Source organism: Oncorhynchus gorbuscha, linkage group LG20 (assembly GCF_021184085.1).
Source record: "Oncorhynchus gorbuscha isolate QuinsamMale2020 ecotype Even-year linkage group LG20, OgorEven_v1.0, whole genome shotgun sequence".
NCBI lineage: Eukaryota > Metazoa > Chordata > Actinopteri > Salmoniformes > Salmonidae > Oncorhynchus > Oncorhynchus gorbuscha.
In genome coordinates, this window is record NC_060192.1 from 27130001 (window position 1) to 27154911 (window position 24911).

General features: G+C 40.9%; 2 protein-coding genes across 3 annotated transcripts in view; both read left to right on the forward strand.

Moving 5' to 3' along the window:
• The window catches only part of LOC124007399 (disks large homolog 4), a 38494-nt gene extending 31843 nt beyond the window's left edge, over positions 1–6651 (forward strand). For both annotated transcript variants that reach the window (XM_046317914.1, XM_046317915.1), the window contains exon 20: positions 4780–6651. In XM_046317914.1, coding sequence (XP_046173870.1) covers positions 4780–4886 — 107 coding nt within the window. In that variant the 3' untranslated portion in view covers positions 4887–6651. The remainder of the gene's footprint in view (positions 1–4779) is intronic.
• Positions 6652–23919: 17268 nt separating this feature from the next.
• The window catches only part of LOC124006768 (ephrin type-B receptor 4a-like), a 54312-nt gene continuing 53320 nt past the window's right edge, over positions 23920–24911 (forward strand). The window contains exon 1 of the mRNA XM_046316905.1: positions 23920–24904. Within this exon, the coding sequence (XP_046172861.1) occupies positions 24826–24904 (79 nt within the window). The 5' untranslated portion in view covers positions 23920–24825. The remainder of the gene's footprint in view (positions 24905–24911) is intronic.

Here is a 24911-nt window from a genome sequence, read left to right on the forward strand (position 1 = left end):
CAGTGTGGATACGGGGGCAATTGTGGTAGATCAGAACAAAGAGGGAGGGGAAACAGTAGGCGAGATTGCGACTGCCGTCGCTGAGGTGGTGCTGGAAAATGAAATTGGAGGTCAAGAGGAGATTGAAATAACGGAAAAGGAAGCGGATGTTTTCAAAATACCGAGGAGTAAAAGGAAGAATGTAAGGGGTGGTGAAGGGTCTAATTCTAAGAGAAAGGTAGAGTTTGATAAATCAATTGAAGATGAACAAGGTGTAGAGATGGTGGAGTATTCTTCTGGGGAGGATAGTGAGAGTGAGTCATCTGACGCGTCACAACAATATAGTGAGATAAATGGGGTGGAAGGGAGGTATGGGATCGAGAGGATACGTCAATTTTGAAGTTGACAAAAGGGAAGAAATATATGCAAGATTACAATGTAACTGATTTTTTCCCTGAACGTGAATTGTTTATTGAATCAGCAAAGTTTCTGATGTCAAAAATTACAGGCGGAAGTTTGAAAAGCCCTGAAATTGCTAGACTCAAGAAAGTGGTCACAAGAGTGATAAGTGATGTAAATTCTAAAGAAAATGAAAGAGTTCAGTTGCAGTCTTAACTCTGTAAAGAGATGTGGTGGCTGGATCGTCCTCTGTATATTTTTTTATCCATGAGCAGTTTTAAGATTTCTTCTTTAAACGTAAATGGGGCAAGAGATGTAAAAAAAAGAGCCATGGTGTATGAGTTAATTAGGGGAAAGGGAAGTGACATAATTTTTTTACAAGAAACGCATAGTAATTTGGAAAATGAAGTTATGTGGCAACAGGAGTGGGGGGACAGTGGTGTGTAGTCATAAAAACTCAAAAAGTGGGGGTGTGGTTATCTTGTTCTCAAAAGGGTTTTTGCCGTTGTCATATGAGGTTGAAGAGGTAGTTGAGGGGAGGTTATTAAAAGTTAGAGCAAGTTATGAAAACATCACTATGTGTCTGATAAATGTATATGCCCCAGTGGTGACAGTTGAGAGGGTATGTTTTTTAGAGACACTATCAAATACCATTGAGAAATGTAACAAAGAAGATTATTTGTTTATTGCTGGGGATTTTAACTGCACAGTTAGTGATTTAGATAGAAATCACCAAGAACCTCATATAGCCTCAAGGATGTTTTTAAAACGCCTCATTGTAACAAATGAATTGTGTGATATTTGGCGGAGTCAACATGGAGGAACAAGGCAGTACACCTGGGCGCATGTGAGAGAGAACATCATCTCTATGGCCAGGTTAGATAGGTTTTATGTTTTTGAGCATCAATCTCAGGTCTGTAAATCAAGTGTGATAACTCCAGTGGGGTTTTCTGATCATTGTTTAATAACAGAGGTGGTGTTCATTAACGATGTAAAACCCAAAAGCGCATACTGGCATTTTAATATAACTTTATTGAGTGATGCTCACTTCAGGAACTGTTTCAGTTTTTTTGGGAGAGATGGAGATCTCAAAAAGCCAGTTTTGTATCCATTCAACAGTGGTGGGATATAGGGAAAATCCAGATTCAACAATTTTGTAATCAATACACGAGGAATGTCACTAAAGATATCACCAGATCAATGAAAGCCCTAGAGATTGAAATAGTGGAACTCATGACATTGGTTGAGACCACAGGAGATCGAGGCCATACTCAGGCCCTCAAGAGGAGAAAAGCTGCATTGGCAGACCTGCTGGGTATCAGAGCACAGGGGGCACTGGTGAGAAGTAAATTTCAGGGAATATCTGAAATGGATGCCTCATCCAAATTTTTCTTTGGTTTAGAGAAAAAGAATGGACAAAGAAAAATTATTCATTGTCTCAAATCAGCTGTTGGACAAGAGCTCACTAGCCCTAGTGAAATTAGAAAAAGGGCAGTAGAGTTCTATGCTGAGCTCTACAAATGTGAGTACAAAGAGGACAAAACAGTGACACAGCAGTTCTTTGATGGGCTCCCAAAGGTGGCTGCAGAAGTTCAGGTTGAGCTTGAGCAACCATTGTCTTTGCAGGATTTATACACTGCATTAAAAGGCATGGAAAATGGAAGGGCACCAGGCATTGATGGGCTTCCCGTTGACTTTTTTAAGTCTTTTTGGGCTATGTTGGGAGAGGATTGGTTAGAAGTAGCTAATGATAGTTTAACCAGAGGGTTACTACCAATAAGCTGCAGAAGGGCTGTCCTCACCCTACTGCCCAAAAGGGTGACCCAAGGGAGGTGAAGAACTGGAGGCCGGTGGCTTTATTGTGCACTGATTATAAGATATTGTCAAAAGCTTTGTCCAACAGGCTGAGGGAGGTGATGGGGCAAATCATACATACGGATCAGTCCTACTGTGTTCCTGGCAGGCAGATAGGGGATAACATTTCTCTGATTCGTGATTTTTTGGACGTCTCTAGGGATATTGGGTTGGATGCTGGTCTAATTTCAATTGATCAGGAAAAGGCATTTGACCGAGTTGAACATCAATACTTATGGCACACGCTTGAGGCGTTTGGGTTCAGCTCTGGTTTTATTGCCATGATCAAGGTGATATATGGTGACATTGAAAGTGTATTGAAAGTTAACGGTGGTTTGAGTGCTCCTTTTAAAGTGTGTAGAGGTATTAGGCAGGGATGTTCTATGTCAGGAATGTTATATGCCATTGCTATAGAGCCACTACTAAATAGCATTAGAAGTCGCATTGCAGGGGTGTGCTTTTCAGAGGATATTCCTCCTATTCGTCTCTCAGCCTATGCTGATGATGTAGTTGTGCTAGTGAAAAATCAAGCGGAGGTGGATAGCTTGAGTCTAATTGTTGATCGTTTTAGGGGAATATCCTCTGCAAAGGTAAATTGGGAAAAGAGTTGTGCGTTACAGATTGGAGAATGGTCTGGAGGGATCATGGCTTTGCCAGGGGGGCTAGAATGGTGTAAGGGAAGTTTTAAGTATCTTGGAGTGTACCTAGGAGATGAGGGGACTATGGAAAAAAATTGGAGTGGGGTGGTTGAAATGGTGGAAGGGAGGATGAGGAGATGGCGTTGGTTACTATCTCGTATGTCATATAGGGGCGCACTATTATAGTTAACAATGTGATTGCATCTGCACTGTGGCATCGGTTGTCAGTTTTAGAACCACCATCTGGCCTTCTGGCTAAGATACAGGCAATTATTGTGGATTTCTTTTGGGATAAATATCACTGGGTTCCACAAAGTGTTTTGTATTTGTCAAAAGAAGAGGGGGACAAGGTCTTGTACATCTTGCTAGTAGGGCTGCTGCTTTCCGGTTTCAGTTTATTCAAAGGTTGCTTTATGGACCGGAAAATGTGGTGTGGAGAGGGGTGGCAGGTCTTATATTACAACGGGTTGGAGGATTAGGTTTAAAGAAGGCTTTATTTCTGGTTGATAGTAGCCAGATTTCTAGGGAGAGAGTACCTCCGTTTTACAGAGGACTTCTCAGAGTGTGGAGCATAATGAAGGTGTCCAGACGAACTTCAGCGGAGTCAGTGCATTGGCTGTTGGAGGAACCTCTGGTGTATGGGGCAAGACTGGATTGTACAACTGCAGCTGTTCCACATTTCTCCAAGATTCTGGTGAAGGGGAAAATCATCACCTTAAGACAGTTAATGGCCATGGCTGGGCCCGCCTTAATGGATGGAAGACGGGTGGCAGAACATTTGGGGATGAGGTCGGAAAGGATTGTCGGACAAATGCTGGGGAGCTGTAGGAAGGCTCTGTCAGCGGAAGAATGGGGTATGCTTAGTAGCCACAAGAAGAAGGTACAAGATGAAGACGTCTCATTTCCAAGACTAGGGATTACACCAAATATCCCAGAGTCAGAAAGAAAGGCGTTATTGCTGGATTTGAGAGGGTTGGAGGAGGTGGGTTTGGATGAGGTGAATGGGAAGGACTTGTATAGGGGGTGTGTCAAGGTGTTGAATAAAGATAAATTGAAAAATAGAAAAGACACTCCATGGAGGGTAAAATTGGGCATTGATGACAAGGTAAAGCCAGCATGGAGAGCACTGTACAAACCACCGTTACAAAAGGGTACTGGTGATATGCAATGGAGGGTTTTACATGGCATCATTGCAGTTAATGCTTTTGTATCTGTTATTAATTCAGATGTTAGAGATGGATGTCCTTTTTGTAATATAAGAGAAACCATTTTTCACTGTTTTATGGAGTGTGAGAGGATAAAACCTCTATTGGAAATGCTGGAATCTTTGTTTAAAGCTGTAGGGGAATTTTTCAATAACACGGTTTTTATTTTGGGGTTTCAATATAGTAAACAACAGAAAAGAAAATGTCAAATGTTAAATTTTATTTTGGGACAAGCTAAGATGTCAATTTTTCTGAGTAGAAAACACAAGATAGAAACGGGATATGGGCAGGATGTAAGATGTGTTTTTAAAGGATTAGTAAAAGCAAGAATAAAAGTAGATTTTGAGTTCTTTTCAGCTGTAAAAGATCTCCTATTATTTGAGGAGAAGTGGGCCTACGAAAGAGCGCTTTGTTTTGTAGAGGAGGGGAAATTATTTTTTGCCGATGAAATAAGTTGAATGTATATGTTATGTATTTATTTTTATTTAGGAATTACATTTGTTTTTTCATTTCTGAAAGGGCAGTGTGTCATTTGTTTTTATGTTAACACTTGAGTAAAAAATAAAGGTTTTATAAAAACTCAAAAACTCAACTCTCTCGCTCGCTCTCTCTCTCTCTCTCTCTCTCTCTCTCTCTCTCTCTCTCTCTCTCTCTCTCTCTGTCTCTCCCTGTCTCTCTCTCTCTCTCTCTCTCTCCCTCTCCAGCTGTGGTGGAAGGAGACAGCTTCGAGGAGGTTTACCACAAGGTGAAGACGGTGATCGAGGAGCAGTCGGGGCCTTACATCTGGATCCCCACCCGGGAGAGGCTGTGAGGCTGCCCCATAACCCACCCCCAACCCCCCAACCACCCTCAGACAGTCTGCCCTCCAGCCCAACCAGGGCAGAGAGACAGAGAGAGAAAGACACAGAGAAAGACAGACAGAGGGACACGTGAAGATAGAGACAGGAGGGGAAACATAATCACACAGAGAGAGAGAGAGACACAGAATAACACTAAAAGAGACACATGAATAGAAACACAGAGAGATAGACATGGACGGTATTTAATAAATATGAATATATTCTCAATGTGTGGTGAGTACTGAGAAAGACTGGACAGGGGTGACCCAGTTGGGTGTGGCAGGGCGGGGCAGGGTTGCGTCCCCGGATTAGCACAGGGTAAATGATCCACCATCTCTCCCTCTCCTTCTCTCTGTCTCATTGGCTGCCTTTGACATCCCCGCCGACAAGGTGGCAAAACCATCAGCATCCATCTGATCCTTCCTTTTTTATATCCCTTAGCCTTCTCTCCTCCTCCTGTCTCCCCTCTCCTTTCAGGACATGAAAAGGAGGGAGAGAGAGAGAGAGAGAGAGAAGGAGAGTGCATAGCCTATGGAAGGACACACAGATCCTATTGGGTCCCTCTAATCCAGAGGAGGCTCTTTTCTAGTGAAGAGGCTTTGCTCTATGAACAACATCCCACTAACCAAGACAGGCATTTGCTCAATCACCCACGAAAAGCATTGCAAGAACATTTTTAAAAAGCAGCACAAATGAAAACTCAGAAGTTGAACTTGTGCATGCGTCCTCAGAGGACTCAGAGATGGGAGTTGAGGAAAATGACGGATATTATGAAGACCCTATAGAGAAAAAGAAGAAGAAGAAGAATGGCCACCCGTCTTTCTGTTTTCCCCTCCTTTTTGATGGTGGGAGGTTTTTAGCATGTCTCTACAGAGAGAGGAGCAGAGCGGTGCAGACAGGGGAAGAGGGGGGTGTCTTTTCTCGTGTGCAAACTCACTATGTGCATTGACAATGGAAGACCTCACAGTATAACCACTGGGTCTCGTCTGTACCGCACACACAGTCAGCCGTACAGTAGTACCATTCTAATCCACCTGGCTGTTCTCCAAAAGCACTGGTTGTTCTGCCTGTTTGCAACAGGCAGGTAGATCCCAGGCTGAATGTTCTCTTAATGCACAACAGCATAATTCTTATGTTCAGCTCTTTAGTGTGAAGAGCACCGCAGCCAATTCTCTGATCACTCTTCCAAAAAGACCCCTCAACAACCCACACACAGTGTTCTCACTGGCCGCTCTGAGCAGTGGTGTGTGTGTGTGTGTGTGTGTGTGTGTGTGTGTGTGTGTGTGTGTGTGTGTCTTCCTCCCGACCACTCTTTCTCTGCCTCTTTCTTTCTCTCGCTCTATGTTTCGTCACACATGAAGGCTACTTATATATAACACGTTTAACAGACAAAATGGCCTATATAAATATATATTTTTAATGACGATTTCTAACAGGAGTTGGAGACTGTAAAATGTAAATCTCTTCAACAATTTTCCATTGCTTTCTTTGGGTAATGTTTCTCTTGTGTTTGGTGATTTGTTTTGGTCATTGACTTTGCTTGATTTCCCCCTCCACACAACACAGTCCTGACAAACAAACACACAAAGAAACACATTATACCTGAGATATACCTGAACTATACCTGAGATATACCTGAGAAATACCTGAATACCTGAACTATAACTGAACTATACCTGAGCTATACCTGAGCTATACCTGAAATATACCCGAGCTATACCTGAAATATACCTGAGATATACCTGAACTATACCTGAGATATACCTGAGATATACCTGAAATATAACTGAGATATACCTGAGATATACCTGAGATATACCTGAGATATACCTGAGCTATACCTGAGATATACCTGAGCTATACCTGAGCTATACCTGAGATATACCTGAGCTATACCTGAGATATACCTGAGATATACCTGAGATATACCTGAACTATAACTGAGATATACCTGAGCTATACCTGAGATATACCTGAGATATACCTGAACTATACCTGAGATATACCTGAGCTATACCTGAGATATACCTGAGCTATACCTGAGATATACCTGAGCTATACCTGAGATATACCTGAGATATACCTGAGATATACCTGAACTATACCTGAGATATACCTGAGATATACCTGAGATATACCTGAACTATAACTGAGATATACCTGAGATATACCTGAGATATACCTGAGCTATACCTGAGATATACCTGAGATATACCTGAGATATACCTGAGATATACCTGAGCTATACCTGAGATATACCTGAGATATACCTGAGATATACCTGAGATATACCTGAACTATAACTGAGATATACCTGAGATATACCTGAGATATACCTGAGCTATACCTGAACTATAACTGAACTATACCTGAGCTATACCTGAGCTATACCTGAACTATACCTGAGATATACCTGAGATATACCTGAACTATAACTGAGATATACCTGAGATATACCTGAGCTATACCTGAGCTATACCTGAGATATACCTGAACTATAACTGAGATATACCTGAACTATAACTGAGATATACCTGAAATATAACTGAGATATACCTGAGATATAACTGAACTATAACTGAACTATACCTGAACTATAACTGAACTATACCTGAGATATACCTGAGATATACCTGAAATATAACTGAGATATACCTGAGATATAACTGAACTATAACTGAACTATACCTGAACTATAACTGAACTATACCTGAGATATACCTGAGATATAACTGAACTATAACTGAACTATACCTGAGCTATACCTGAGATATACCTGAACTATAACTGAGATATACCTGAAATATAACTGAGATATACCTGAGATATAACTGAACTATAACTGAACTATACCTGAACTATAACTGAACTATACCTGAGATATACCTGAGATATACCTGAAATATAACTGAGATATACCTGAGATATAACTGAACTATAACTGAACTATACCTGAACTATACCTGAGATATACCTGAACAATACCTGAACTATACCTGAACTATAACTGAACTATAACTGAACTATAACTGGACTATACCTGAGATATACCTGAGCAATACCTGAACTATACCTGAACTATAACTGAACTATAACTGAACTATAACTGGACTATACCTGAGATATACCTGAACAATACCTGAACTATACCTGAACTATAACTGGACTATACCTGAGATATACCTGAGCTATACCTGAGATATACCTGAACAATACCTGAACTATACCTGAACTATAACTGAACTATAACTGGACTATAACTGGACTATACCTGAGATATACCTGAGCTATACCTGAGATATACCTGAGATATACCTGAACTATACCTGAGATATACCTGAACAATACCTGAACTATACCTGAACTATAACTGAGATATACCTGAGCTATACCTGAGATATACCTGAGATATAACTGAACTATACCTGAGATATACCTGAACAATACCTGAACTATACCTGAACTATAACTGAGATATACCTGAGCTATACCTGAGATATACCTGAGCTATACCTGAGCTATACCTGAACTATACCTGAACTATAACTGAGATATACCTGAGATATACCTGAACTATAACTGAAATATAACTGAGATATACCTGAGATATACCTGAACTATAACTGAACTATACCTGAACTATACCTGAACTATAACTGAACTATACCTGAGATATACCTGAACTATACCTGAGCTATACCTGAACTATAACTGAACTATAACTGAACTATAACTGGACTATACCTGAGATATACCTGAGCTATACCTGAGATATACCTGAACTATAACTGAACTATAACTGGACTATACCTGAGATATACCTGAGCTATACCTGAGCTATACCTGAACTATAACTGAACTATACCTGAACTATAACTTAACTATAACTGGACTATAACTGGACTATACCTGAGATATACCTGAGCTGTACCTGAGATATACCTGAGCTATACCTGAGCTGTACCTGAGATATACCTGAGCTATACCTGAGCTATACCTGAGATATACCTGAGCTATACCTGAACTATAACTGAACTATAACTGGACTATACCTGAGATATACCTGAGCTATACCTGAACTATAACTGAACTATAACTGAACTATAACTGGACTATACCTGAGATATACCTGAGATATACCTGAGATATACCTGAACTATACCTGAACTATAACTGAACTATAACAGAACTATAACTGAACTATAACTGGACTATACCTGAGATATACCTGAACTATAACTGAACTAAACCTGAGATATACCTGAGATATACCTGAGCTATACCTGAACTATAACTGAACTATACCTGAACTATAACTGAACTATACCTGAACTATAACTGAACTATAACTGGACTATACCTGAGATATACCTGAGCTATACCTGAACTATAACTTAACTATACCTGAGATATACCTGAGATATACCTGAGCTATACCTGAGATATACCTGAACTATAACTGAACTAAAACTGGACTATACCTGAGATATACCTGAGCTATGCCTGAGCTATACCTGAGATATACCTGAACTATAACTGAACTATAACTGGACTATAACTGGACTATACCTGAGATATACCTGAGATGTACCTGAGATATACCTGAGCTATACCTGAGCTATACCTGAGCTATACCTGAGCTATACCTGAGCTATACCTGAGATATACCTGAGAAATACCTGAGCTATAACTGAACTATAACTGAACTATACCTGAATATACCTGAACTATAACTGGACTATAACTGGACTATACCTGAGATATACCTGAGCTATACCTGAGCTATACCTGAGATATGACCTGGACTATACCTGAGATATACCTGAGCTATACCTGAACTATAACCTATAACTGACTATAACTGGACTATACCTGAGATATACCTGAGCTGTATACCTGAGATATACCTGAGATATACCTGAGCTATACCTGAGATATACCTGAGCTATACCTGAACTATAACTGAACTATAACTGAACTATAACTGGACTATACCTGAGATATACCTGAGCTATACCTGAACTATACCTGAACTATAACTGAACTATAACTGGACTATACCTGAGCTATACCTGAGCGATACATGAGCTATAACTGGACTATACCTGAGATATACCTGAGCTATACCTGAACTATAACTTAACTATAACTGGACTATAACTGGACTATACCTGAGATATACCTGAGCTGTACCTGAGATATACCTGAGCTATACCTGAGATATACCTGAGCTATAACTGAGCTATAACTGGACTATACCTGAGATATACCTGAGATATACCTGAGCTATACCTGAACTATAACTTAACTATAACTGGACTATAACTGGACTATACCTGAGATATACCTGAGCTATACCTGAACTATACCTGAACTATAACTGAACTATAACTGGACTATACCTGAGATATACCTGAGCGATATACCTGAACTGATATACCTGAGATATACCTGAGCTATACCTGAACTATAACTTAACTATAACTGAACTCTATAACTGGACTATACCTGAGATATACCTGAGCTATACCTGAGCTATACCTAACCTGAGATAACTACCCTGAGATATACCTGAGCTATACCTGAACTATAACTGAACTATACCTGAACTATAACTGAACTATACCTGAGATATACCTGAGCTGTACCTGAGATATACCTGAGCTATACCTGAGATATACCTGAACTATAACTGAACTATAACTGGACTATACCTGAGATATACCTGAGATATACCTGAGCTATACCTGAACTATAACTGAACTAAACCTGAGATATACCTGAGATATACCTGAGCTATACCTGAACTATAACTGAACTATACCTGAACTATACCTGAACTATAACTGAGATATACCTGAGATATAGCCTGAGCTATACCTGAGATATACCTGAGCTATACCTGAACTATAACTTAACTATAACTGGACTATAACTGGACTATACCTGAGATATACCTGAGCTGTACCTGAGATATACCTGAGCTATACCTGAGATATACCTGAACTATAACTGAACTATAACTGAACTATAACTGGACTATACCTGAGATATACCTGAGATATACATGAGATATACCTGAGATATACCTGAGATATACCTGAACTATAACTGAACTATAACTGAACTATAACTGGACTATACCTGAGCTATACCTGAGATATACCTGAGCTATACCTGAGATATACCTGAACTATAACTGAACTATAACTGAACTATAACTGGACTATACCTGAGATATACCTGAGATATACCTGAGATATACCTGAGATATACCTGAACTATACCTGAACTATAACTGAACCTATAACTGAACTATAACTGATAACCTGAGACTATACCTGAGATATACCTGAGCTATACCTGAACTATAACTGAACTATAACTGAACTATAACTGGACTATACCTGAGATATACCTGAGCTATACCTGAACTATAACTGAGATATACCTGAGATATACCTGAGATATACCTGAACTATAACTGAACTATACCTGAGACTATACCTGAGATATACCTGAGATATACCTGAGCTATACCTGAGCTATAACTGAACTATAACTGAACTATAACTGAACTATACCTGAGATATACCTGAGCTATACCTGAGCTATACCTGAACTATAACTGGACTATACCTGAGATATACCTGAGATATACCTGAGATATACCTGAGCTATACCTGAGATATACCTGAGATATACCTGAGACTATAACTGAACTATACCTGAGATATAACTGAACTATACCTGAGCTATACCTGAACTATAACTGAGATATACCTGAGATATACCTGAGAAATACCTGAACTATACCTGAGATATACCTGAGATATACCTGGACTATACCCGAGATATACCTGGACTATACCCGAGATATACCTGAGCTGTACATGAGATATACCTGAGCTGTACCTGAGATATACCTGAGATATAACTGAACTATAACTGGACTATACCTGAGATATACCTGAGATATACCTGAACTATAACTGAACTATAACTGAGATATACCTGAGATATACCTGAGATATACCTGAACTATACCTGAACTATAACTGAACTATAACTGAACTATAACTGGACTATAACAGACATATAACTGAAATATAACTGAGATGTAACTGAGCTATAACTGAGATGTAACTGAACTATAACTGAACTATAACTGAGATGTAACTGAGCTATAACTGGACTATAACAGAGATGTAACTGAACTATAACTGAGATGTAACTGAGCTATAACTGGACTATAACAGGGATATAACTGGACTATAACAGAGATGTAACTGAACTATAACTGGACTATAACAGGGATATAACTGAACTATAACTGAGATGTAACTGAGCTATAACTGGACTATAACAGGGATATAACTGGACTATAACAGAGATGTAACTGAGCTATAACTGGACTATAACAGGGATATAACTGGACTATAACTGAGCTGTAACTGGACTATAACTGGACTATAACTGGACTATAACTGACTATAACTGAACTATAACTGGACTATAACTGGACTATAACTGAACTATAACTGGACTATAACTGGACTATAACTGAACTATAACTGGACTATAACTGGACTATAACTGGACTATAACTGAACTATAACTGAGATATAACTGAGATATAACTGAGCTATAACTGAACTATAACTGAACTATAACTGAGCTGTAACAGAGATATAACTGAACTATAACTGGACTATAACTGGTTTATAACTGGACTATAACTGGACTATAACAGAGATGTAACTGAGCTATAACTGGACTATAACTGGAGAGATGTAACTGAGCTATAACTGAGCTATAACTGAGCTATAACTGGACTATAACTGGACTATAACTGGACTATAACTGAGCTATAAAAGAGATGTAACTGGACTATAACTGAACTATAACTGAACTATAACTGAACTATAACTGAACTATAACTGAACTATAACTGGACTATAACTGGACTATAACTGAGATATAACTGGACTATAACTGGACTATAACAGAGATGTAACTGAGCTATAACTGAGCTATAACTGGACTATAACAGAGATATAACAGAGCTATAACTGGACTATAACTGAGCTATAAAAGAGATGTAACTTGACTATAACTGAACTATAACTGAGCTATAACTGAACTATAACTGAACTATAACTGAGCTATAACTGAACTATAACTGAGCTATAACTGGACTATAACTGGACTATAACTGGACTATAACTGAGCTATAAAAGAGATGTAACTGGACTATAACTGGACTATAACTGAACTATAACTGAACTATAACTGAACTATAACTGAGATATAACTGAGCTATAACTGAACTATAACTGGACTATAACTGAACTATAACTGAACTATAACTGAACTATAACTGAACTATAACTGAGCTATAACTGAACTATAACTGAACTATAACTGAGATATAACTGAACTATAACTGAACTATAACTAACTATAACTGAGATATAACTGAACTATAACTGAGATATAACTGAGATATAACTGAGATATAACCGGACTATAACTGAGATATAACTGTAACTGAACTATAACTGAGATATAACCGGACTATAACTGAGATATAACTGAGATATAACTGAACTATAACTGAATATAACTGAGATATAACTGAACTATAACTGAGATATAACTGAGATATAACTGAACTATAACTGAGCTATAACTGAGATATAACTGGACTATAACTGAGATATAACTGGACTATAACTGAGATATAACTGAGATATAACTGAGATATAACTGAACTATAACTGAGATATAACTGAGATATAACTGAGATATAACTGGACTATAACTGAACTATAACTGAGATGTAACTGAGATGTAACTGAGATGTAACTGAGATGTAACTGAGATATAACTGAGATAACTGAACTATAACTGAGATATAACTGGACTATAACTGAACTGTAACTGAACTGTAACTGAGATGTAACTGAGATATAACTGACTATAACTGAACTATAACTGAGATGTAACTGAGATATAACTGGACTATAACTGAGATGTAACTGAGATGTGACTGAGATATAACTGAGCCTCAATTATTTATCTCCAGTTACACATGTCACTTCCTGGTTGGAGGAACTGTGAGTGTCTGTGTGTGTGAGGGCCAGGCTCTTGAGATTTAGTGCAATGGTGTAATGATGATATGAAATGAGAGTGGGTTTGTGTGTCTTTAAAATATATACAAGCCTAGTAATAATTTGCACTGATAGCATTAATACAGGTATTGAGTGAGAATCAGACAGAATACAACATGAATTCATGCAACACTAGTTTGCATTTATTTAAACATTGTTTAGAGCTTTTGATTTGATGTTTAAAAGAGTGAAGTTACAGGTGGAAATGACCGTTCATATTATTGTTCCTTTATTTTGGCTCACTTGCTTTCCCCAGTGAGAGATGGAAAGTGTTCATGTTTTGGATTGATTATGTATTGTTAACTGCTCTCGCTCTTTCAGTTTTACTCACTTAGAAGTCTGTATATTTTATTGTATACTTTTTTGTTGTTGTTGCACATTGTCAGTTTTGGGGGACTGGCCAGAACTATTGTAAATACAGAGATGTTGGGGTCGTGTGGGGCGTGGGACTCTGGCCATGCACACTGCTGATTGGACATTAGAGAAACCATCAGAGCCTCAGCACTGGGACCTGAGCCCACAGCCCTGCAACAACCTCTAATACACAGGAACACGTCACTTTGGGTGGGTCTCACACACACACATGCACACACACACACACATGCACACACACACACATGCACACACACACACAAGAACAAACATTCTACATGAATGGAATAATATGCTATCAATTTGTTTATTTGAAAAATCTAATGTATTTCTTATTCTCTGTTTGTCATCCATATCATAGTGTGATACTCCTAAACAAAATATATATTCATTTTTACTGAAAAGACTGATGATAAATTACGACAAAGTCAACTGATGCTGAAAATATGTTTAAAATGATTTATCTTGCAAAGGATAACAATATCAAGCAAACTAATATGTTTCATTTCAGTGAATTGCTTGTTGTAAATGAGCTATAAAAACAACACAATAATTAAAATAAGCTTTCTGAAAAAAAGCAGTGTCATGGCACCTTTTTGGGGAGGGGGGTTGAAGATTCCATGTTGTTATTTGGTACCAAGCCAGAAACCATGCAAGATAACGTTGGTTCTCAGCCTGTGAAGAGGAAAAATACATTTGGCCTCCAGGGGGTGCTCAAATGTCATTTTTGTAAGAACTTCTCTGTGGTCTCCAATTTCTCCTACTGCAGGCTCTTATCTTCTCCAGTCTCACCTACTACAGGCTCTTATCTTCTCCAGTCTCACCTACTACAGGCTCTTATCTTCTCCAGTTTAACCTACTGCAGGATCTTATCTTCTCCAGTTACACCTACTACAGGCTCTTATCTTACATTTACATTACATTTAAGTCATTTAGCAGACGCTCTTATCCAGAGCGACTTACCTCCAGTTTCACCTACTGCAGGCTCTTATCTTCTCCAGTTCAACCTACTGCAGGCTCTTATTTTCTCCAGTTTAACCTACTGCAGCATCTTATCTTATCCAGTTTAACCTACTGCAGGCTGTTGTTTTCTCCAGTTTAACCTACTGCAGGCTCTTATCTTCTCCAGTTTGACCTACTGCAGGCTCTTATCTTCTCCAGTTAACCTGCTGCAGGCTCTTATCTTCTCCAGTTTCACCTACTGCAGGCTCTTATCTTCTCCAGTTTAACCTGCTGCAGGCTCTTATCTTCTCCAGTTGAACCTGCTGCAGGCTCTTATCTTTTCCAGTTTAACCTGCTGCAGGCTCTTATCTTCTCCAGTTTAACCTGCTGCAGGCTCTTATCTTCTCCAGTTTCACCTGCTGCAGGCTCTTATCTTCTCCAGTTGAACCTGCTGCAGGCTCTTATCTTCTCCAGTTTAACCTGCTGCAGGCTCTTATCTTCTCCAGTTTCACCTACTGCAGGCTCTTATCTTCTCCAGTTTCACCTACTGCAGCATCTTATATTTGTTTATTTTTCCTTTTGCTTGTGGTGTTTTTGTGTGTTTCCCAAATTCATTGATTACCTTTTTTCTATCTCTCTGTGTCCCCCCCACCTTCCTGACACTCAGGGGAGTTCAAGTCCCACCCTTATCCCTTTAGGAAATCACACAACAAAGATGCTTCCTGTGTGTGTGTGTGTGTGTGTGTGTGTGTGTGTGTGTGTGTGTGTGTGTGTGTGTGTGTGTGTGTGTGTGTGTGTGTGTGTGTGTGTGTGTGTGTGTGTGTGTGTGTGTGTGTGTGTGTGTGTTCAGTGAAGCCAGAACACATGGCACTGCAATGTGTGCGAGGATGAGGGGAACCCCCCACCTCCTTACTTTGTAAACCACTTTGAGCTGGAAAATCAAGTCCTTCACGTGTGTGTGGCCTGTGAGTGTGGATGTGTGTGGCCTGTGAGTATGGATGTGTGTGTGTGTGAATGCTCTGGCAGGTCCCTTCACCTGCGCTCTGTGCTGATGTTCCACCCCACCCTCATGGTGTACAGCCTTTGTTTCATCCACATGTTCCTTACTGTGGCTCAGCACTTCAGGTCACAACAACAGTATTCCATTACTGTTTCATTTATGAGCACATGATACCGTCTGAACTGGCTCCTCATAGGGTTGTTTAGCGCAATGAGATTTGAAATCCCAGGACTACGGATGGATACCTCTGTTAAAGGGATGGGTTTACAATATAAATGTGTACTGTTGGGGGTACTAGAGGACCAGGGATACAATATAAATGTGTACTGTTGGGGGTACTAGAGGACCAGGGTAACAATATAAATGTGTACTGTTGGGGGTACTAGAGGACCAGGGTAATAATATAAATGTGTACTGTTGGGGGTACTAGAGGACCAGGGATACAATATAAATGTGTACTGTTGGGGGTAGTGGAGGACCAGGGTAACAATATAAATGTGTACTGTTGGGGGTACTAGAGGACCAGGGATACAATATAAATGTGTACTGTTGGGGGTACTAGAGGACCTGTGATACAATATAAATGTGTACTGTTGGGGGTACTAGAGGACCAGGGATACAATATAAATGTGTACTGTTGGGGGTACTAGAGGACCTGTGATACAATATAAATGTGTACTGTTGGGGGTACTAGAGGACCAGGGATACAATATAAATGTGTACTGTTGGGGGTACTAGAGGACCAGGGTAACAATATAAATGTGTACTGTTGGGGGTACTAGAGGACCAGGGATACAATATAAATGTGTACTGTTGGGGGTACTAGAGGACCAGGGATACAATATAAATGTGTACTGTTGGGGGTACTAGAGGACCAGGGTTACAATATAAATGTGTACTGTTGGGGGTACTAGAGGACCAGGGTTACAATATAAATGTGTACTGTTGGGGGTACTAGAGGACCAGGGATACAATATAAATGTGTACTGTTGGGGGTACTAGAGGACCAGGGTTACAATATAAATGTGTACTGTTGGGGGTAGTGGAGGACCAGGGTTACAATATAAATGTGTACTGTTGGGGGTACTAGAGGACCAGGGATACACTATAAATGTGTACTGTTGGGGGTAGTGGAGGACCAGGGTTACAATATAAATGTGTACTGTTGGGGGTACTAGAGGACCAGGGATACAATATAAATGTGTACTGTTGGGGGTACTAGAGGACCAGGGTTACAATATAAATGTGTACTGTTGGAAGTAGTGGAGGACCAGGGTAATAATATAAATGTGTACTGTTGGGGGTAGTGGAGGACCAGGGATACAATATAAATGTGTACTGTTGGGGGTAGTGGAGGACCAGGGATACAATATAAATGTGTACTGTTGGGGGTAGTGGAGGACCAGGGATACAATATAAATGTGTACTGTTGGGGGTAGTGGAGGACCAGGGATACAATATAAATGTGTACTGTTGGGGGTAGTGGAGGACCAGGGATACAATATAAATGTGTACTGTTGGGGGTAGTGGAGGACCAGGGATACAATATAAATGTGTACTGTTGGAGGTAGTGGAGGACCAGGGTGGGGTTACTAGTTGTATGAATAGGGTGTCACAAGGATATGGGGTAAAGTGTGGGGTTAACAGACACATACTGGAGGTAAGAGGCAGAACTGGTCTGTGTTTGGTAACATTGTTACATCCATCTCAAACATTTGGCGGTGTTAGGAAATATTAGGATATATGGGTGTTTGGATTGTGGTGGGCTGTTTTTCGATGGGTGGGGCTAAAGGTTTGTAGGGAGGGGTTGTAAGTGAAGGGGGGTGGGGTGTGTTTATGTTATGTTGGGATGGGATAGGGGTAGAACCTGGTATGGCAGCACAGTGTATGTTGTATGGTCTGCAAGACTCAGAGTGTCTGGTTCTGTTCGATTGACTTATTGCTGTGTTCTGCTGAAAGTCTCCCTGGTTGCCAAACACGAGACCATGAGCCATGAAACAGTCCTTTCACAGCTTTCTCACCTCTCTCTCCTCTCCCTCTCCCCTCTCTCTCACCTCTCTCTCCCTCTCCCATCCCTTCCTTCTCCCTTCTCTCTCCCCTCTCTCGCCTCCATATCGGCTACCCCCCTCTCCCCTTCCTCTCCCCTTCCCCTCATACACCCACCCACACACTCTCTCTATGTGTGCTTCATGTCCTTCTCCTCTCCCTCTCCTCTACCTGACAGGCTCACTCTCTCTTCCTGTATCCTCGGTGTCCTTCTCTCTCTCCCTCTCCTCTACCTGACACGCTCACTCTTCTCTTCCTGTATCCTCAGTGTCCTTCTCCTCTCCCTCTCCCTCTACCTGACACGCTCACTCTCTCTTCCTGTATCCTCGGTGTCCTTCTCCTCTCCCTCTCCTCTACCTGACACGCTCACTCTCTCTTCCTGTATCCTCGGTGTCCTTCTCCTCTCCCTCTCCTCTACCTGACACGCTCACTCTCTCTTTCTGTATCCTCGGTGTCCTTCTCCTCTCCCTCTCCTCTACCTGACACGCTCACTCTCTCTTCCTGTATCCTCGGTGTCCTTCTCCTCTTCCTCTCCTCTACCTGACACGCTCACTCTCTCTTCCTGTATCCTCGGTGTCCTTCTCCTCTCCCTCTCCTCTACCTGACACGCTCACTCTCTCTTCCTGTATCCTCGGTGTCCTTCTCCTCTCCCTCTCCTCTACCTGACACGCTCACTCTCTCTTCCTGTATCCTCGGTGTCCTTCTCTCCCTCTCCTCTACCTGACAGGCTCACTCTCTCTTCCTGTATCCTCGGTGTCTTTCTCATCTCCCCCTCCTCTCTCATTCCCATCCTATCCCGCTCTCTTTTGCGTAATGAACTATTTGGTGTCTGCGTTATTATTTTAATCATGCATTCCACAGCACAATTTACTACCCTCCCCACACCTTTCTACCCTCCCTGGTCACCATGGCAATGCCATATTTTCAAGTTGTTTCCATTTTGATATCCCAATTACAGATGTGATCATGGTGGGAAGAGGGGGGCTGAGGAGGATTGCAGATGAAAGCATTGGGGGGAATTACAGAGACTGTGCAGTCATAAATTAGTCATCAATATTATGGATGGGAAGACTATTATGGATGGTATTGTGTGGTGCAGTTGGTAGAGCAATGCACTTGCAATGCCGAGGTTGTGGGTTCTATTCCCCTATGGTACCAGTCTGAAAAATGTATGCACACGCTGTATGCACACGCTGTATGCACACTTTCAGTTGCTTTGCATAAGAACGCCTGGTAAATGACTTAAATGTTGGGATGAGTGTCAGAAGCAGAGGGATATCTGAAAGTAGCTATAAACCTTTGGTCATTGCTACCTCACACCTGCTCCACTGTCGGGGGCTAGATAGATGATGGAACTGTTTTGGCCCGGACATAACAGTAGCATCAAATGCCCTGAAGCCATAGTAGAACAGTGGCTGCTTGATGGCCTTCCCTCCCCATTCACACCACACATGGACTGACGTTGAACCACAGCAGACTTCACACCTCTGTGGCACTGTGCCAGTCTCAGCTCTTCCCGATGTGTCTTTCTTTCACTTATTATTGTGGTTTCCTCTGTTCTGACCTCCACCATGTCTCACCTCCACCGTGTCAGTCTCACCCCAGAGAGAAAAGTCTCACCCAACACCCTCCGAGCTTTTACCATTATATGCGAGGGAACATGGGGTTTATGGCTCACTATGGATGCAGGCCTTCTCTGAGAAACTTGCTGATCCAACCTTATTCCGGGCCAACTTCTTCCTTGAATTCACATTAACACATTGGCAGATAGGGTGTTTTCTGCTGCTGTTGTGTTGTGGGTTGGCAGCAGGGGGGTGTTGGTTTTTTAAGGAACTCAGTCCGACTTACTCGTGGAAGTTGTAATAGTAGAATGCACAAGGTGACATTTCTATATTGGGAAGTGCATCATCAGTTCCTCTTGTCGTGTCAGTCATTTCATACCTTAGAGAGCTATTTATATACTAAACAAAAATATAAACGCAACATGCAACAATTTCAAAGATTTTACTGAGGAAATCAGTCAATTGAAATATTTGGATAAGAGCGTCTGCTAAATGACTTACATGTAAATGTAAATGTATTTTTATCAGGCCCTAATTTATGGATTTCACATGACTGGGAATACAGATATGCATCTGTTGTTCACAAAAAAAGTAGGTGCATAGATCAGATACACTCAGTATCTGGTGTGACCACCGTTTACCTCGTGCAGCACGACACATCTCCTTCGCATAGAGTCGACCAGACTGCTGATTGTGGCCTACGGAACATTTTCCCACTCCTCTTCAATGGCTGTGTGAAGTTGCAGATATTGGTAGGAACTGGACCACACTGTTGTACACATCAATTCAGAGCATCCCAAACATTCTCAATGAGTGACATGTCTGGTGAGTATGCAGGCCATGGATATTTTTAGCTTCTAGGAATTGTGTACAGATCCTTGCAACATGGGGCTGTGCATGATCATGAATTTAGTTTTATTTAACCCTTATTTTACCAGGTAAGTTGACTGAGAACACCTTCTCATTTACAGCAATAACCTGGGGAATAGTTACAGGAGAGGGGATGAATGAGCCAATTGTAAGCTGGGGATGATTAGATGACCATTATGGTTTGAGGGCCAGATTGGGAATTTAGTCAGGACACCGGGGTTAACACCTCTACTCTTACAATTAAGTGCCATGGGATCTTTTATTGACCACAGGAAGTCAGAATGTTTAACATCCCATCTGAAAAACAGCAACCTACACTGGGCAATGTCCCCAATCATGAAACATGAGGTGATGACAGTGGACGAATTGCACGAAAACGGGCTATCTCGTCACGATATCGCTGTGCCTTCAGATTGCCATCGATAAAATACAGTTGTTTTGGTTGTCCATAGCTTCTGCCTGCCCATACCATAACCCCACTTCCACCACGGGGCACTCTGTTCACAGCGTTGACATCAGCAAACCGCTTGCCCACACGACACCATACAAAATGAACATTGGAGGTGGTTTATGACAGAGGAATTAACATTAAATTATCTGGCAACAGCTCTGGTGGACATTCCTGCAGTCAGCATGCCAATTGCATGCTCTCTCAAAAATTGAGACATTTGTGGCATTGTGTTGTGTGACAAAACAGCACATTTTAAAGTGGCCTTTTATTGTCTCCAGGGATGTATACAAATTTGTCCACAAAATTTAAGAGAAATAAGCTTTTTGTGCATGTTGGAAATTTCTCAGATTTTTACATTTAATCTCATGAAACATGGGACCACCACTTTACAAGTTGCATTTATTTGTTCAGTATATCTTGTCAGAAATGTCCAGATCAAAACACAGTTTTTTTAGCTAGGTTTTTTAGCCCATTTTGTAGTAATGTTCGAGTCACTCAAATATCACATGAATACATATTAGACATGGCAAAATGTATAGAATTTCAAGGAGATTTGCTTTAAAAGTGCAACATTTTCTCTGCACCCCATGACAAAATGTGTAGAATTGCAGGAAATAAGCTTTAAACCTGCAATCAAAATGTCTCTCTGCTAACAAGGTTTGTGTCATGAACAGTGCTTGTGCCCATTGAAGTACTGTACACGTGGCATGCGCGGGATGTTGGCCAGAGTGAAAAGTTTTGGAACCCCTGTAGTGTCTGAACGGAATCGTGCCCAGGAGTGTGTGTCACAGGATACCATGTGCTTACAGCCGTAAGACGGGCCTGGGATTAAAGCCCAGTCAGACCTGACCCCATTAAGCACATTCCTTTGACCCAGTTTATCCACGGGCCGAGGCTTTTTTTGGGCCACCTTGGACTCAAGAGCACAACCGAGTACACTTCTCACTGCAACACACAGCTGCTTACACCATCTGCACAATGAGCATAATAGGTAGAGGCAGGTAGCCTAGTGGTGAATAATCTGTCGATGTGCTCTTGAGCAAGGCACTTAACCCTAATTACTCATTTATGTCGATCTGGAGGAGTGTCTTCTAAATGACTCAAATGTAGGTATGGTTGTGTGCATACCATTCATATAATATTATTTGTTTAGTTATTTAACCAGGCAAGTCAGTTAAGAACAAATTCTTATTTACAATGATGGCCTGTCCCAGCCGAACCCTAACGACGCTGGGCCAATTGTGCGCAGCCCATGGTACCCCCAATCACAGCCAGTTGTGATACAGCCTGGAATTGTACCAGGGTCTGTAGTGACACCTCTAGCACTGAGATGCAGCACCTTAGACCACCGTGCCACTCGGGAGCCCATTTGTGACATATAAGTGTTTTGGGAAAAGTACAAAGTACAGAGCAAATAGCTCAACTCAACACCATTGCTTATACTTCCTTTATTATACACAGTCGATTTATAAGATTATTATCACATTTAGCAAGGTACATTAACTTACATTTTCACATTTTCTGTGTAGGACAAGGAGTTTTAACTCACCTAATGCCTCAAGAGGAAATGCCTGAGAGATATGTGTATGTTAAGTCGTCTATGTGTGGTGTGAAAACATTTGTAGAACATTACAAACCATGAAGAAATTAATAAAAAAATAACTTAGAACACAGGAAATGTCCTTTGTGTGTCCTGCAGACCAATTCCATAATAAAGGCCAATCATAGTATAGCAAATGTGTATCATAATAAGCATTGTTTATACTTTCAGACACAGTTTAGACCTGATTCATTCTCAAGCTTTCTCGTTCTCAGCACTGGCAGTCTTTCGCTGCTACTAGTTGTTTTCCACCATGGGTCTTCCAAATCATTTACATAAGAAAAGGACCAACCGCTCCATAACTTTAATGAAGTCACTGCGGAGGAAATAACAGGCCAATCCACAAGGGCATTTGCATGGGAATGACATGAAACCAACAACATTCAGGTTTCTTTTCCATTGATATTGTAGTAGCCTGTATTTTTTTTTTATATAACTAGGCAAGTCAGATAAGAACATGTTCTTATTTACAATGACGGCCTACCCCGGCTAAACCCGAACGACGCTGGGTCAATTGTGCGCCGCCCTATGGCACTCCCGGTGACGGCCGGTTGTGATACAGCCTGGAATCGAATCAGGGTCTGTAGTGACGCCTCTAGCACTGAGATGCAGTGCCTTCGAACGCTGCGCCACTCGGGAGGCCGAGTATGTATCGCTTACAGAGCTGACTGGAATGAAACTAAATATCATAAAAGAGAACACTGCAAAAGTATATCAAATACCTGTTGGCTATTTCAATTTGTGTGTCATGAATGAAACATGATAACTCTCTGGTATGAACAATATCACTCCCGGCACTTAGGCTACCGAAGCTCGCAACAACGAAAAGGAAGTAACAGCTCTCCCCTCTTATATACACAATTGCAAAAAAATATCACAAAAATGGGTCGGGCGAATGCGTTGATTTTCATATTCTTTTGACTTACAGCTCGAATTGACCTATGGTTGGACAAAACTGTGTGCACGGAGGCGGGGCGTAAGCAGTCAGTGTTTGTTAGTGCTATTCGGCTTTGAATGTGTTGAAATATCCCTAGTGAGAGGTTACTGAGTGGACGGGGATAAGTGTATAACTTTTTGTTTCTAGTTTATTTTTCTTGAGAGTGATTTCTCGTTAAAAAAAATATTTCAGCTCTGTGATTTGTACATCGTTCTACATCATTGGGAACAGCCTAAAGACAAGGGCAGAGACACGCAGTTGTTCCCGACCAGCTATCCACTTAATTTTTGGGGAGGAATTTACAGAAATATCAATACAATTTTGGATCTGGTCGTTTGTAAAGAAACTAACAGAACACAGCACTAACATGATTTTCATTCATCTCGACAATTGAGTTTTTTGCAAGTGCCTTGACTGCAGACATCGAATTGAGAAGAGATTTGGGAGAAGTCGTCGAGGGTTCATGGACAAAGAGTGGAACGAATACAGCCAATGATACGATAAGTTTTATCTACATGCGTCCCCCTTCTTGAATGTGACAGGGGGGACATGGGACAAGATCATAGGACAACTCCGCTATATAATTGTATAGCCACTATATGCAATATGTTCTAGTGCTATAAAGCAACGTTTTTCTTAGTATGAGAGTTAATACTTTATTGACTATTCTAGATTTTAAAAAACTGGTGTTTTTAATTTGTATCGACTTATTCCATGAGACATTGACTTCCCACCGTCAGTCAAAGCGAGGTTTTCCTTGTAATATTGTGACCACATTTTTTTCACTCCTTCCCCAGTGAAACTGGTGTTTTGAACTGTTGTCCGTGTCAGATGTGGTCAGTGTTGCGGCCAATGGGTACACGGCCCAGTTGACGGTGCCAGTAAATCACCAGTTTAACCTTTTTGACACACACAACCGAAGGAGTTCGTTTATATTACGGATATTCTGGATGCCATTATGGAGTTCATATCCAGTCGCATTGCCCCACTTTGGCTGGTCCTGCTGGAGTGTTTGCTTCTGTCGACAGCAGAGGAAGGTAGGTC